The sequence below is a fragment of the Pelodiscus sinensis genome, chromosome 3 (assembly GCF_052426305.1).
Source record: "Pelodiscus sinensis isolate ZL-2025 chromosome 3, ASM5242630v1, whole genome shotgun sequence".
Taxonomy (NCBI): Eukaryota; Metazoa; Chordata; order Testudines; family Trionychidae; genus Pelodiscus; species Pelodiscus sinensis.
The window spans coordinates 3,967,251-3,981,855 of record NC_143054.1 but is presented as its reverse complement, the minus strand read 5'-3'; the positions used below and the strand labels follow the sequence as shown (position 1 = coordinate 3,981,855).

The following is a 14,605-nucleotide window of genomic DNA, read 5'->3' as shown; positions in this document are numbered from 1 at the left end:
CCCCATTTTTTAGTGAACTGAATTGTTTGAAAATATTCTGGATAGAACAAAACAGTTTCATTTGCAAGCTTTTTGCTTTTTAAGATTTTTTTTTTAAATAAAACCAAAGTAAATTTCACACTGAGAAGTCCTTTTGAATAAAAAAAATCTCAGAACAGGCCAGAACAAAATATTTTGATTTTTAACATGGGGTGGGTGGGATTTTTCTTTTGAAAAATACACGTATTTGCAAAAAGTGGGGAAGGGAAGGTTGATAAAAACAGTTTTGGATGAAAACTTTCACCCAGCTCTAAGTCCTTGGGGCAGACACTCTGGGGATGTCTACACAGCAGCGTTATTCCGAAATAACACAGGCTACGTCTAGACTGCAGCCACCAAACTATGCCGTGTCTACGGAACGCATCTGCTTTTTCGGAAAAATTTCCAAAAAAGGGGAAGGGTTCTTTTGCCTTCCCTGTCAACCTCATTTCACGCGGAAGAAGGGATGTGCTGAAAGAAGGCTTTTCCAGTTTGCAATTGGCATTTCTTTTTCTGACTTTTCTTTGTAGTGTTGACGGAGCCATAGTGCGTGCCTACACTGCATGCCGTTATTTCGAAATCATGGTGAGCTGGCAGCCTTCTTATCCTGACTCCTGTGACCCTCATTTCATGAGAGAAGTCAGAGGGAAAGTGCTCTTCCTTCAACTTCCCACTGGGGAGACAGCGCCGAAAGCCGAGTTCGGCTATTTCGACGTCAGCGACACAACTGACGAAGCTGAAGTTGCGTTGCTGAATTCGACTTTGCCCTGCCGTGTAGACGTGCCCTCTGGGTTCGTACAGCACCCAACACAGACTCCTCAAAACCTCTAAGGATGGAGGTTCGGCCTCCTTACACAAGACATCTCAGCAATACATAAGATCATAAGAACGGCCGTACTGGGTCAGACCAAAGATCCTTCTAGCCCAGTGTCCTGTCTGCCGACAGTGGCCAGCACCAGGTGCCCCAGAGAGGGTGGACCGAAGACAATGATCAAGTGATTTGTCTCCTGCCATCTCTCTCCAGCCTCTGACAAACAGAGGCCAGGGACACCATTTTATCCCCTGGCTAATAGCCTTTTATGGACCTAACCTCCATGAAATTATCTAGCCTCTCTTTAAACTCTATTATAGTCCTATCCTTCACAGCCTCCTCTGGCAAGGAGTTCCACAGGTTGACTGCGCTGTGTGAAGAAGAACTTTCTTTTATTCGTTTTAAACCTGCTCCCCATTCATTTCCTTTGGTGTCCTCTAGTTCTTCTATTTAGGGAACTAATAAATTACAAACGACAGCTAACGTCCGCCGGTGCAGTAAGCCAAAGCAAAGCTCCCATAGAACTAACCACGAGCCGCCAGGAGTTCAGTTTGAGATCTGCTCCCAAACCAGGCACAAACTCTCACGCCCAGGAGGCAGGAGGGGACCTGAGAACGGGACCGGGAGGATGCAAGGAAGCCTTCAGCCCGCTTTGAAGCTCATGGGACTGTGGGCCCCGCCAGACCCCTGTGTAAATCGGAGCTGTCTCGAGGCTGCTCTACGTTATGCTCGGGCGGCTGGAGGAGCAGCTACTCTGAAGGCCGCTGGACACCACCCTAGGAGGCGGGCTCCGAGCGGGCAGGAATCAGAGACGGAGAGACGAATGGCAAGACACCCTGCGAGGAGCGGCTGCAGACACGCCCAGCCTGTGTGCCGAGGGGCCGGATGCACCGGGGCCGTGGCGCAGCCCAGCTCCCGGAGCCTGCTGGGGGACGTGGCCCTGGCCCGGTGAGCGCGGCGATGGAGCCACTCAGCTCAGCCTGGCGGTGTGAATTCTAGACCCCCGGTTCCCTCCCTCCCTGCCCTGCTCTCATGAGCCCTGACTTTTATTTGTCCTTGGGGGTGTTTCCCCGATGCCCCGCCCCACCACTCCACCACCTCTGGAAGCTCCGCCCTTGCCCCGCCCCACTCTGTTCCCACTCTTCCTGCCCCGCCCTGTCCCTATCGCCCCGCCCAGCCCGCTGCTCGCTGCTCTCCATCCACCCCCAGCTACCGAACAGCTGTGACTGATAGGAGCTAACCCCCCCCGCCCAGCGTTTTCCTCCAGCCCGGGGGCAGCCAGGGAGTCGGTACCTGCGCCCGCCCCTACCTCCTTCATCGTCTCAATGGAGGCAAAGTACTTGGACCACCAATCCAGCATGCTCTCGTCGGGCTCGTCCTCCTCTATCTCCTCTCCCCCGCCCTTCTTCTTCTTCTTCTTCTTCTCCTTCTCCTCTTCCGACTGCCCGAGCGGGAGCAGCACCCCACAGGGAGAGAGAGAGGGGGCAGGGCTGAAGGAGCGCTGCCGCCAAGATGGGGAAACAGACCCCCCCCGCCCCAGCCTGTGTGCTGTTAGCTCAGGCATGGGGAAACTGAGGCACGGAACCGGACCCTTGGGGACCATAGGGCCAGCCCAGCCTGAGGACATGTTCGCTGCAGCTCTGAGCCCAGCTGTGAAGATGGGAGACCAAAGGTGCAAAGTTCAAACCCGCTGGCAAAGCCCTAGAATCCTAGAACGGGAAGGGCCCTCGAGAGTCCAGTCCCTGCCCTCACGCCAGGACCAAGCTCCGTCTAGACCATCCCTGACAGGTGTCTGTCCAACCTGCTCTGAAATATCTCAGGGATGGAGATTCCACAACCTCCCTGGGCAATTTATTCCAGTGTTCCACCACCCGGACAGGCAGGAAGTTTTTCCTAAAGTCCGACCTAAACCTCCCTTGCTGCAGTTTAAGCCCATTGCTCCTTGTCCTGTCCTCAGAGGCCAAGATGAACAAGTTTTCTCCCTCCTCCTTGTGACACCCTGTTAGATACTTGAAAAATCACTCTCATGTCCCCTCTCAGTCATCTCCTTTCCAAATTAAACAAGCCCAATTCCTCCAGCCTCCCCTCAGAGCTCATGTTCTCTGGACCTTTCCTCAGTCTCGTTGCTCTTCTCTGGCCCTTCTCTAATTTCTCCCCATCTTTCCTGAAATGTGGGACCCAGAACTGGACACAATCCTCCAGCTGAGGCCTAACCAGCGCAGAGCAGAGCGGAAGAACGACTCCTCGTGTCTGGCTCACCACACGCCTGTTCATGCCTCCTAGAATCAGGTTTGCTTTTTTTGCAACAGTGTCGCACTGTTGACTCATATTTAGCTTGTGGTCCACTCTGACCCCTAGATCCCTTTCTGCAGGGCTCCTCCCTAGACAGTCACTTCCCGTTCTGTGTGTGTGAGACTCGGATTGGTCCTTCCTCAGTGGAGCACTTTGCGTTTGTCCTTGTTGAACGTCATCCCATTGACCTCAGCCCATTTCTCCAGTTTGTCCAGGTCACTTTGATTTTTAACCCTCTCCGAGTCTGAGGAGTTTGGGCTCCTGGCTGCTCCTGCCAGCCCCCTGTTCCCGGGCAGCCGGCCCAGGGCCAAACGCCCACTCCAGGACCAGCCCGGGTCTATCAGGGTCTCTCCTCTGGGATCCACTCAAGGAGTTGCTCTTTGGGAACTAGAGGGCGGGTTTGATGGCTGGACTTGGCTGTGATCACCCCCACAGGGGCTCCCGTGAGTGGGGGTCGTGCAGGGGCTGGGCACGCCTGTCACCAGCCTGTTGGCCCCCCGGTTCCAGCATTCACGGGTGCTGCTCCCCGCTGCTGTGCACGGGAGGTGGGGCGCCCGGGGACTAGACGGGAAGGCCTCCTGGGAATGCAACAGGCCGTGGATCAGGCCCGTGCTGCGTGCGTACCACCTGGCTCAGCTTCCCCCGGTGCCCCACAGCAGCACCCGGCAAAGGGCGCTGCCCGGCATGGCTTGTCCAAAGGGGCAGGGGCAGGCCCACCCACCTGGCACTTACCACGTCAACCTTCACCACTGCGTCCGAGTTCTGCCGCACGGGGGGAACAAAGAGTTAGTGCAAAGCTGGGCACGAGGGTCACCTCTGTGCTTTGTGCACTCACATGCACACACTCACACAGAGCTGCAGGCGCGGACACCTGGAGGGAAACTCCGCAAGCCAGCCTGCAGGGAGATGCCAGCTACGTATCACGGGGCTAGAGAGCCGGGCGCTGGGCCCAGGGAAAGGCAGGGATCCACGGAGCAGGGGCAGGCACCTCGCTCTTCCCGGGCCGGTGTATTATTGCAGGGTTCTCAAACATGCTGGGCAGGGCACCGGGCTTTGTTTCTGTGCTGGATGGTACATGCCGGTTTGTTATTACAGGGACATTAGCATGCTGGGCACGGAACCCTGGACTGGAGATGTGTTGATTTCTGCCAGCTGCTCTGTTATTGTAGGGTTGCTGGTGGGTTCCTGGCCTGTACGTATGCTGCGCTGGGTGAGCTGCTCTGTTATTGTAGGGTTGCTGGGTGGGTACCTGGCCTGTATGTGCGCTGCACTGGGTGAGCTGCTCTGTTATTGTAGGGTTGCTGGTGGGTTCCTGGCCTGTACGTATGCTGCGCTGGGTGAGCTGCTCTGTTATTGTAGGGTTGCTGGGTGGGTACCTGGCCTGTACGTATGCTGCGCTGGGTGAGCTGGTCTGTTATTGTAGGGTTGCTGGTGGGTACCTGGCCTGTCCCTGCGCTGTGCTGTGTGAGCTGGTCTGTTATTGTAGGGTTGCTGGCGGGTACCTGGCCTGTCCCTGCGCTGTGCTGTGTGAGCTGGTCTGTTATTGTAGGGTTGCTGGTGGGTACCTGGCCTGTCCCTGCGCTGTGCTGTGTGAGCTGGTCTGTTATTGTAGGGTTGCTGGCGGGTACCTGGCCTGTCCCTGCGCTGTGCTGTGTGAGCTGGTCTGTTATTGTAGGGTTGCTGGCGGGTACCTGGCCTGTCCCTGCGCTGTGCTGTGTGAGCTGGTCTGTTATTGTAGGGTTGCTGGCGGGTACCTGGCCTGTCCCTGCGCTGTGCTGGGTGAGCTGCTCTGTTATTGTAGGGTTGCTGGTGGGTTCCTGGCCTGTACGTATGCTGTGCTGGGTGAGCTGCTCTGTTATTGTAGGGTTGCTGGTGGGTTCCTGGCTTGTATGTGCGCTGCGCTGGGTGAGCTGCTCTGTTATTGTAGGGTTGCTGGCGGGCACCTGGCCTGTCCCTGCGCTGTGCTGTGTGAGCTGGTCTGTTAGGGTATGTCTACACTACCCCGCTAGTTCAAACTAGGGTGGTTAATGTAGTCATACGAACTTGCAAATGAAGCCCGGGATTTGAATTTCCCGGGCTTCATTTGCATGTTGCCGGGCGCCGCCATTTTTAAATGTCCCCTAGTGCGGACTCCGTGCCCGCGGCTACAGTTCGCACTGTTTGAACTAGTTTGAACTAGGGTGGTAGTGTAGACATATCCTTTGTCACATTACTGAATTTGAGGGAAGCAGCCAGATCGCTGCTGCACCCATAGGTGGGGGTGTTGGCCCCAGAAATTGGTATAAAAGGGGGCCATGTGGGCTGCTGAATAGAAGCTTATTATCTGATAATCCTATGTCAGATGTTCATGTGTTTGTATAATGTCTGTGTGTGGTTAGGAATCTGTAATCTGTGTGGATACTGAATATTTCCCTGCATGGGGTTGAGCATTGGGCAGGGCCGGGCCTGTGGACATGCTAATCAGCGAGGCCTTATGGGACAATGGCTCTCAATGGGCCAAGGACACACCTAAAGCATGAAGGTGACTCAGAACTAAGGGCTACCAGCAGGCAACACAGGAATAAGGTGGACCAGGTGACCTGCTATAGCCAAGAAGAGGCCAGGAAGGAGGTATAAAGAGGCCATGTGGTGGTCTCCATCTTGTTCTCAGCTCAGCACTTCATCCCAGAGGCAGCAGTGCAGGGATTGAAGAGCCGGAAAGAACTGTGGACCCATCCTGATCCTAGGATGTGCAACAAGGACTCTTAAGCCAGCAGCTGCAACATCTCTGCTAGAGCCTGCATGGAGGACTGGGAGATTCGGTGCATGTAATGTATGATTCTTTAGCAACCTTACTCTCTTGCTTTTCTTTCTTGTGATAATAAACCTTTAGATATAGATTCTAAAGGATTGGCCCAGCGTGATTTGTGGGTAAGGTCCAGAGGGTAAATTGACCAGGGATCTGTGGCTGGTTTCTCGGAACCGGACAGAACTTGTTCGGGGTAGGTGGGATTGGGTGCTAGGACCCCCCCACCTGTGTATGAGGCCCGGGGCCATCTGGGGCACGGATATTGCTGGGGTGTCGGAGGGGTTTTGCTCGGGAGGCTTCAGGCAGGTTGCTGAAGCGCTCTGTGGGACTGGTTTGTGGCCTGTGTGGAGAGGTCGCCAGTCTGGGGGCTGTAAGGAGCCCCGGATTTGAGCAATTCGCCCTGAGCGGACGCCCTCAGCTGTGCCCGGACACAGCCCGGTCCGTCACACCCTTACTCCAGGGCAGGGCATGCATTTGGTCACTTGCCCAACACCTGAGTGGCCCCTGCCTCAGGTGTGTCTGGGGGTGTGGCCCTACAACGAACACGCCCCTCCTGGAATGGGCACCGCCCCTCGGCTACTCACTGCCTCCAGCTTCACCATGGTCTCCATCTTCTTGATGGGCACGTCCGGCTCCATGCTGATGACGACCTCACCTGGGGGACGACAGGGTGGGCCGCCGTTGGCCAGGGCCAGATGGCCGCGGAGCAGGAAGGCTGACGGAGGACAGAGGGAGGCAGAGAAGAGCCGGTGGAGAGGAGACCCGGACAGACCAGCCAGCAGGAACGAGAGGGAGGCGGGTGACAGTGAAGAGAGAGAAGAGCAAATCAAGAAGCAGGAACTGCCCAGAGGCAAGAGGCGGGCGAAGGAAACCTCGGCTCGTGAAGGAAAGCCCGACCCAGCTGGGGCTGCCGTCCGGGGAAGGGCCAGGCAGGCGGCCGGCCCTCGGCCACAGCGGCTAGTACACACGCGGGCGCATGGGCATTTCGCGCTGGTGCAGGGAGATGGAGCGATGGCCGGGGGGGCTGGTGCCGTGTGGATGGAGGCGCCGTGCCGAAACCAACCCAGGGGGTAGGAAGTGGGAGGCGCTCGGTCCCCTTGGCCTCTGTGCGGAGGGGCTCCCGCAGGGCAACGGGCCGGGCCACAGGGTGAACTGCCGGCATCTCTCGCTGCCCGCCGGAGTCTGGGGGGCAGGGGCATGAACTCACCTGAGCTGCTCTTCCCCCTGCATCGCCCGCGCCTCCCTCCAGTAGGACCAGCCCCCGCTCAATCTTCCCAGCCAGGGCTTGGTCCAGCCTCCAGGGACGGAGATTCCACCCCGTCCCTAAGGAACCCAGCCCAGGGCTTCCCCACCCGCCTAGGGAAATCGCTTGTCCCAATCTCCAACCTAGACCTCCCCCCTGCAACTTGAGCCCATCGCTCCTTGTTCTGCCACCTGCCCCCACCCTCTCTCCATCCTCTTTGGACCCCCCTGCAGGGAGTTGCAGGCTGCATCAAATCCCCCCTCGCTCTTCTCTTCTGCAGACTGAACAGACCCAAGTCCCTCAGCCTCTCCTCGCAGGTCATGTGCTCCAGCCCCCGAATCATTTTGGTTGCCCCCCGCTGGACCCTCTCCAATGCGCCCACCTCCTGTGTGTAGTGGGGGGCCCAGAACTGGCCACGATACTCCAGACGTGGCCCCACCAGAGCCAAATAACGGGGGATAATCCCGTCCCAAGATCTGCTGGCCATGCTCCTCCGAATGCTGCCCAACGTGCCGTTCGCCTACGTGGCTACGAGGATGCAGTTGGCTCCTACCCAGCTTCTCGCTTGACGTTTGCTGCAGACTCCCCGCACAAGCCCATGAACCACCCACCTAGCCAATCCCCACTCCCTCGCTCTGACCACTAGCCCACGCTCCCTCCCTGCTGGCTGCTCAGTTAGATGCTGGACACGCCTCTTCCTGCCTCTCTGCCCATCCCGGTGCTGCTGTCTGTCCGGCGGGGGCCACACGCAGCCCGGGGGCCCCCGCCGGTACCTGCCATGCTCCAGTGCTGGGCTTTCTTGTCCGGGGGCCGGTGGATGAAGTGGCGCAGGGAGCTGACGGCGTGGGAGCCCACCAGCGTGTAGCGGCCGAAGGCGCGGCAGTCCACCACCCGGATGTTCAGGGGCGGATGGAGCAGCTCGTTCTCCGGCAGGTCCTGGAGGGGACGGGTTTTAGTGTGGGGGACGCCTGTTGCCTTTCCCAGCCTACAGGATTCTCTAGCCCTTGGGGGAAGAGCAGCCTGCAAGAGGCCCCTTCCTGGGGGCCCCTCTCTCGGCAGGAGGAAGGGGGTTGCTTTCCGGGCGGGGGGGCAGAGCACGGGCCCCCAAATCATGCGGGTGGGGGCTGGGGCCCCACTAACCAGCTGATTTCAACAGCCTTCGTGACAGGGCACTGCGCCCACACGGCCCGTGGGGAAACTGAGGCAGAGCGGGTCCGTGAGTTGCCCACAGCCAGCCGGGGAGTCGTTGCCCGAGTCAGGAGACAAACTCGTGAGGGCTGGGTCTCAGACCACTGCTCCTCCCCTCCCAGACCAGCTGCTCCTGCTCCCTCCCCCACACTTTTGGGCTCCCCCCACTGGCCCTGCCCAAGGGGAGAGGGGGAAGAAACGGCTTCTCCCGGCCAGCCAGGACTGCAGGCCCCCTTCCGCCCGGGCCACTCACCACTTCAAACCACTTGACCAGGGTGCTGAAGTTGGGGTTCTTCTTGTAGTTCTGGATCAGGGCGGACTGGACGCCCCTGCCGGCGCACTCGATGTCCACCCGGGGCCGGTCCACCTGGGCCAGGTTCACCCGCTTCAAGTCGCGCAGGCCCCAGAACAGGATCTGGCCCAAGGGAAGGGGGAGGGCGCGGTGGTGAGGCGCTGGAGCCGGAGCCGGAGCCGGCTGCTCTCCCGGCCAGAGCCGAGGCACTGGGAGCAGGGGCGCGCCCAGGGTCGAGCAAGCGGTGCCGGATCAGCTGGTGGGGCCTGGCTGGGAGCTCCCATCTCTGCCCTCCGGCACCACCACCCCCTTACGCCCCAGCCCTTATAAACGGCTCGTCCGAGCACCCCCAGCCGAAACAGCCCCCCGGGGCCTCCGCCACGGCTCGTTACCCCCCGCAGGCCTGCAGCCCGGACGCAGCTCCCCCGGGTCCTCACCTCCACCCTGTATTTGCTCAGCACCGGCCGGATGCCCAGGGGCACTGGCAGGATGGGGCCCTGTTCCGTGTCCGTCGGCCCATCGATCGGAGGCAGGTCCGACTTGCCCGCCGGGCCGATCTGGGGGGACACGAGACAGAGGAGAAGCTGCCCCCCGAAACGCCGCCGCCGCTGCCCGCGTGATGCGCTGCACCCCCGATTGCCCGGGCGGTGTCCCTGTGATGGGCGGGGTACCCCGGCCGCCTGGTGGGCACCGTTCTCCCAGGGCGGGTCGGCCAGCCACCATCTAGTGCCGGGCTCCGGGTAGCAGGCGAGGCCGGAAACACCCAAGCCAAGTTCAGGCAGGACAAGGGAGGAGCCATCAGCCCCCAGAGAGGGAAGAAGTCACTAGCCCAGCGCGGCACAAAGAAACCCGCCCGGTTTGTCCAGCTGCCCTCGGAGCCCAGGGTCTCGTCCGCCGGGCGAGTTGCCCTTCTCGGACCCTCGCCAGGGTCTCGGGACCGTTCCTGCCACGCGGCGCCCAGCACGGGACAGGGGACGGGGTGTCTCCAGGCGCCGCACCCGCCGGCCGTGGCACAGAGACGCAGCCAGCAGCCCACGGCGCCGCGGGGAGGGGCGTTCCCCAAGGGGGCGGGTACCACTAGGCCCTGCTACCCGCCGTGGTACCTGGAGCAGCTCGAAGGCGGCCAGCAGGTCCCCGGCCGTGGCGTTGCCCCGGTAGATCTGGTAGTACTCCAGCTGGGGTGGGAAGCGCGGGGGGCCGTAGGGCTCGTCCGACATCTTCACCACCGGCTTGGCAAAGGTGCGGCCCATGAAGTCCGCCTTCCCCTGGAGAGGCAGCGTGTGTCGCCGGTCCGCTTCCCTCCGCCCACCCCACCCCCAGGGCTCCGGCCGGCGGGGGGCAGGAAGGGATGGAGAGGGCAGGGCACACCGAGACCCAGGGGCCCGGCCACGTTCCCCAGCGCTCTGGGGCTGCCACGGCCGCCTCATGGCTGGCACCTCCCCAGTGCACAACGGTCCCTGCCCACTGTGGGGGGAGCCAGGAGTAGCAGGGGGCTGCAGGTTGGGGTGGAGGGGCACTGGCAGAGCTGGGGGGCAGGAGCGGATACGGGGGGGGCTGCAGGTCGGGGTGGAGGGGCACTGGCGGCGCTGGGGGGCAGGAGCGGATACTGGGGGGCTGCAGGTTGGGGTGGAGGGGCACTGGCAGAGCTGGGGGGCAGGAGCGGATACGGGGGGGGCTGCAGGTCGGGGTGGAGGGGCACTGGCAGAGCCGGGGGCAGGAGCGGATACCGGGGGGGCTGCAGGTCGGGGTGGAGGGGCACTGGCGGCGCTGGGGGGCAGGAGCAGATACTGGGGGGCTGCAGGTTGGGGTGGAGGGGCACTGGCAGAGCTGGGGGGCAGGAGCGGATACAGGGGGGGCTGCAGGTCGGGGTGGAGGGGCACTGGCGGCGCTGGGGGGCAGGAGCGGATACTGGGGGGGCTGCAGGTCGGGGTGGAGGGGCACTGGCAGAGCTGGGGGGCAGGAGCGGATACAGGGGGGGCTGCAGGTCGGGGTGGAGGGGCACTGGCGGAGCTGGGGGGCAGGAGCGGATACTGGGGGGGCTGCAGGTCGGGGTGGAGGGGCACTGGCGGAGCTGGGGGGCAGGAGCGGATACTGGGGGGGCTGCAGGTCGGGGTGGAGGGGCACTGGCAGAGCTGGGGGGCAGGAGCGGATACAGGGGGGACTGCAGGTCGGGGTGGAGGGGCACTGGCGGAGCTGGGGGGCAGGAGCGGATACAGGGGGGGCTGCAGGTCGGGGTGGAGGGGCACTGGCGGAGCTGGGGGGCAGGAGCGGATACCGGGGGGGCTGCAGGTCGGGGTGGAGGGGCACTGGCAGAGCTGGGGGGCAGAAGCGGATACCGGGGGGGCTGCAGGTCGGGTTGGAGGGGCACTGGCAGAGCTGGGGGGCAGAAGCGGATACCGGGGGGGCTGCAGGTCGGGGTGGAGGGGCACTGGCAGAGCTGGGGGGCAGAAGCGGATACCGGGGGGGCTGCAGGTCGGGGTGGAGGGGCACTGGCGGCGCTGGGGGGCAGGAGCGGATACTGGGGGGCTGCAGGTCGGGGTGGAGGGGCACTGGCAGAGCTGGGGGGCAGGAGCGGATACTGGGGGGCTGCAGGTCGGGGTGGAGGGGCACTGGCGGAGCTGGGGGGGCAGGAGCGGATACAGGGGGGCTGCAGGTCGGGGTGGAGGGGCACTGGCAGAGCTGGGGGGCAGGAGCGGATACCGGGGGGGCTGCAGGTCGGGGTGGAGGGGCACTGGCAGAGCTGGGGGGCAGGAGCGGATACTGGGGGGCTGCAGGTCGGGGTGGAGGGGCACTGGCGGAGCTGGGGGGGCAGGAGCGGATACCGGGGGGGCTGCAGGTCGGGGTGGAGGGGCACTGGCAGAGCTGGGGGGCAGGAGCGGATACTGGGGGGCTGCAGGTCGGGGTGGAGGGGCACTGGCAGAGCTGGGGGGCAGGAGCGGATACCGGGGGGGCTGCAGGTCGGGGTGGAGGGGCACTGGCAGAGCTGGGGGGCAGGAGCGGATACTGGGGGGCTGCAGGTCGGGGTGGAGGGGCACTGGCGGAGCTGGGGGGGCAGGAGCGGATACCGGGGGGGCTGCAGGTCGGGGTGGAGGGGCACTGGCAGAGCTGGGGGGCAGGAGCGGATACAGGGGGGGCTGCAGGTCGGGGTGGAGGGGCACTGGCGGAGCTGGGGGGCAGGAGCGGATACTGGGGGGGCTGCAGGTCGGGGTGGAGGGGCACTGGCAGAGCTGGGGGGCAGGAGTGGATACCGGGGGGGCTGCAGGTCGGGGTGGAGGGGCACTGGCAGAGCTGGGGGGCAGGAGTGGATACCGGGGGGGCTGCAGGTCGGGGTGGAGGGGCACTGGCAGAGCTGGGGGGCAGGAGTGGATACCGGGGGGGCTGCAGGTCGGGGTGGAGGGGCACTGGCAGAGCTGGGGGGCAGGAGCGGATACCGGGGGGGCTGCAGGTCGGGGTGGAGGGGCACTGGCAGAGCTGGGGGGCAGGAGCGGATACCGGGGGGGCTGCAGGTCGGGGTGGAGGGGCACTGGCAGAGTTGGGGGGCAGGAGCGGATACCGGGGCAGAGGGGCTGCGGCCCCAGCCTGTAACAAGCAGCCCCGGCTGTGTAAATGCCCCCGCCCTTGTGTTCTGCCCCCTCTTCCTCCTGCCTGGGGTGCTGCCGGGCCCCCGCCAGCCCAGCTCTGCCCCCCAGCCCCGGGGGCTCCCTCACCACCGTGTCCTGGTCGTAGATCTCAATGACGATGATGGGGGGGTCGTCCCGCATCTCGTGGGCGTCCCCGTACAGCTCCACGTTGTCGAACACCAGCATCTGGTCCCAGGTGGGGCAGAGGGTCTCGTTGAGCACCTGGGGGAGCAATCGCGCAGGGCTGGGCCGGGGAGGGCAGCAGGGAGACGGACCCGCCCGCTGCCGGCCCCCGGGTACGCCCCGCGCCAGCCCATTCGGGAGGGGAGACGCCAGCTTCCAAAATCGCGCGGGGAGAAGGCGCGGCCCTGAGCCGGGAGGGCCCCGGCCCTCTTCTCCCCACCCCACTTGGCCCTCGCTTGTTGGAGCCTGGGCCGCATCTTGGAGGCACCAGAAGCGAAAGAGAAGTGAGGTCTAGTGGTCGGAGCACCGTCCGGGGAGCGCCCCATGACTCCGACACTGACTCTCTGACCTCAGGCATGTCACTTACCCTGCTTGGGCGTCAGCTCCTTCGTCCGCCCGGCTCGCTGCCAATTGGCACCCGAGGACTTCAGCCCCCAGGTTCAGCTGCAAACCTGCCCCCCTCCCCGTCCCCCCGTGCGGGGCCTGGCTCTTACCTCCGTGCACTGGCCCTGGGTGATGAAGAAAACCCGGGCAAAGGGGTCGGACAGGCCGCTGCTGTCTGCGGCGAACAAGCTCCGGGCCTGGTACATGTGGGCTCGGAGCTGGAACACCTGTTTCTCTGGGAGGAAAGAGGCGGAGAGGTTCGCGGGGGCCCTGAACCCCGGGGCGTAGGGCAGGAGGCGCTGGGCATTGAGAGCCAGGGCTTAGCTCGGCCCCAGCATGGACACAAAGGAGAGGACGCTCTGACCCAGTGTCTCTGCACAGCTTCCCCCCATGCGTGGAATAAATTTTGTTCCACGCACCAAGGCACACGCAGATGTGCACCACCAAGAGACACCTGCTGCTGGCGGTGGCTGGCCGGGTCAGGCAGAGAGTGGACTGGCAGGGCTCCCGGGGCCAGGCTGTTTGCAGCCCCCCCGGCAGCGCGGGCCCCTTACTGGTGTAGAGGAGGCTGATGGGCGGGAAGGCCTGCACCCCGGGGCCCCGGCTGGCTTTCTTCTCCTCGAAGCCGCAGGGCAGGCCGCTCAGGAAGTCCTTGCGCTGCTTGCTGACGCCCAGCCACAGGTAGATCTCCATCTTGGCCTGCACCGTCCAGCCGGCCGGCCCGAAGCCCCTCTTCCCGGGCAGCTGGGCACACAGGGGAGCGCGTCAGCCGGGGCCAGACCCACTGCGCCCCCCAACTGGGCACCCACCCCCTGCCCTCTGGGGCCACCCACTGCGCTCCCAACTGGGCACCCACCTCCTGCCCTCTGGGGCCACCCACTGCGCCCCCAACTGGGCACCCGCCTCCTGCCCTCTGGGGCCACCCACTGCGCCCCCCCAACTGGGCACCCGCCTCCTGCCCTCTGGGGCCACCCACTGCGCCCCCAACTGGGCACCCGCCTCCTGCCCTCTGGGGCCACCCACTGCGCTCCCAACTGGGCACCCACCTCCTGCCCTCTGGGGCCACCCACTGCACCCCCAAACTGGGCACCCCCCCCTGCCCTCTGGGGCCACCCACTGCGCCCCCCCCAACTGGGCACCCCCCCCTGCCCTCTGGGGTCACCCACTGCGCCCCCCAACTGGGCACCCCCCTCCTGCCCCCTGGGGTCACCCACTGCGCCCCCCCAACTGGGCACCCACCCCCTGCCCTCTGGGGTCACCCACTGTGCCCCCCAACTGGGCACCCACCCCCTGCCCTCTGGGGCCACCCACTGCGCCCCCCCCAACTGGGCACCCCCCCTGCCCTCTGGGGTCACCCACTGCGCCCCCCAACTGGGCACCCCTCTCCTGCCCCCTGGGGTCACCCACTGCGCCCCCCCCAACTGGGCACCCCCCCTGCCCTCTGGGGTCATAGAATCATAGAATCATAGAATAATAGGACTGGAAGGGACCTCGAGAGGTCATCGAGTCCAGCCCCCCGCCCTCAAGGCAGGACCAAGCTCCGTCTACACCATCCCTGACAGATGTCTATCTAACCTGTTCTTAAATATCTCCAGAGAGGGAGATTCCACCACCTCCCTTGGCAATTTATTCCAATATTTGACCACCCACTGCGCCCCCCAACTGGGCACCCCCCCTGCCCTCTGGGGTCACCCACTGCACCCCCCCAACTGGGCACCCCCCTCCTGCCCTCTGGGGCCACCCACTGCGCCCCCCCAACTGGGCACCCGCCCCCTGCCCTCTGGGG

The 14,605-nt window shown here is 63.6% G+C and overlaps 1 protein-coding gene across 3 annotated transcripts in view; it reads right to left on the bottom strand.

Moving 5' to 3' along the window:
- Nucleotides 1-14,605, bottom strand: part of OTOF (otoferlin) — a 167,423-nt gene that overhangs the window by 22,219 nt on the left and 130,599 nt on the right. For 2 of the 3 annotated variants that reach the window (XM_089776981.1, XM_089776982.1), the window contains 10 exons: nt 13,374-13,563; nt 12,930-13,054; nt 12,340-12,474; nt 9,736-9,897; nt 9,070-9,189; nt 8,594-8,755; nt 7,926-8,088; nt 6,494-6,624; nt 3,854-3,883; nt 2,139-2,270 (listed from right to left, as the gene is read on the bottom strand). In XM_089776981.1, coding sequence (XP_089633107.1) covers nt 2,139-2,270; nt 3,854-3,883; nt 6,494-6,624; nt 7,926-8,088; nt 8,594-8,755; nt 9,070-9,189; nt 9,736-9,897; nt 12,340-12,474; nt 12,930-13,054; nt 13,374-13,563 — 1,350 coding nt within the window. The remainder of the gene's footprint in view (nt 1-2,138; nt 2,271-3,853; nt 3,884-6,493; nt 6,625-7,925; nt 8,089-8,593; nt 8,756-9,069; nt 9,190-9,735; nt 9,898-12,339; nt 12,475-12,929; nt 13,055-13,373; nt 13,564-14,605) is intronic. The other variant, XM_089776980.1, reaches the window with a different exon arrangement.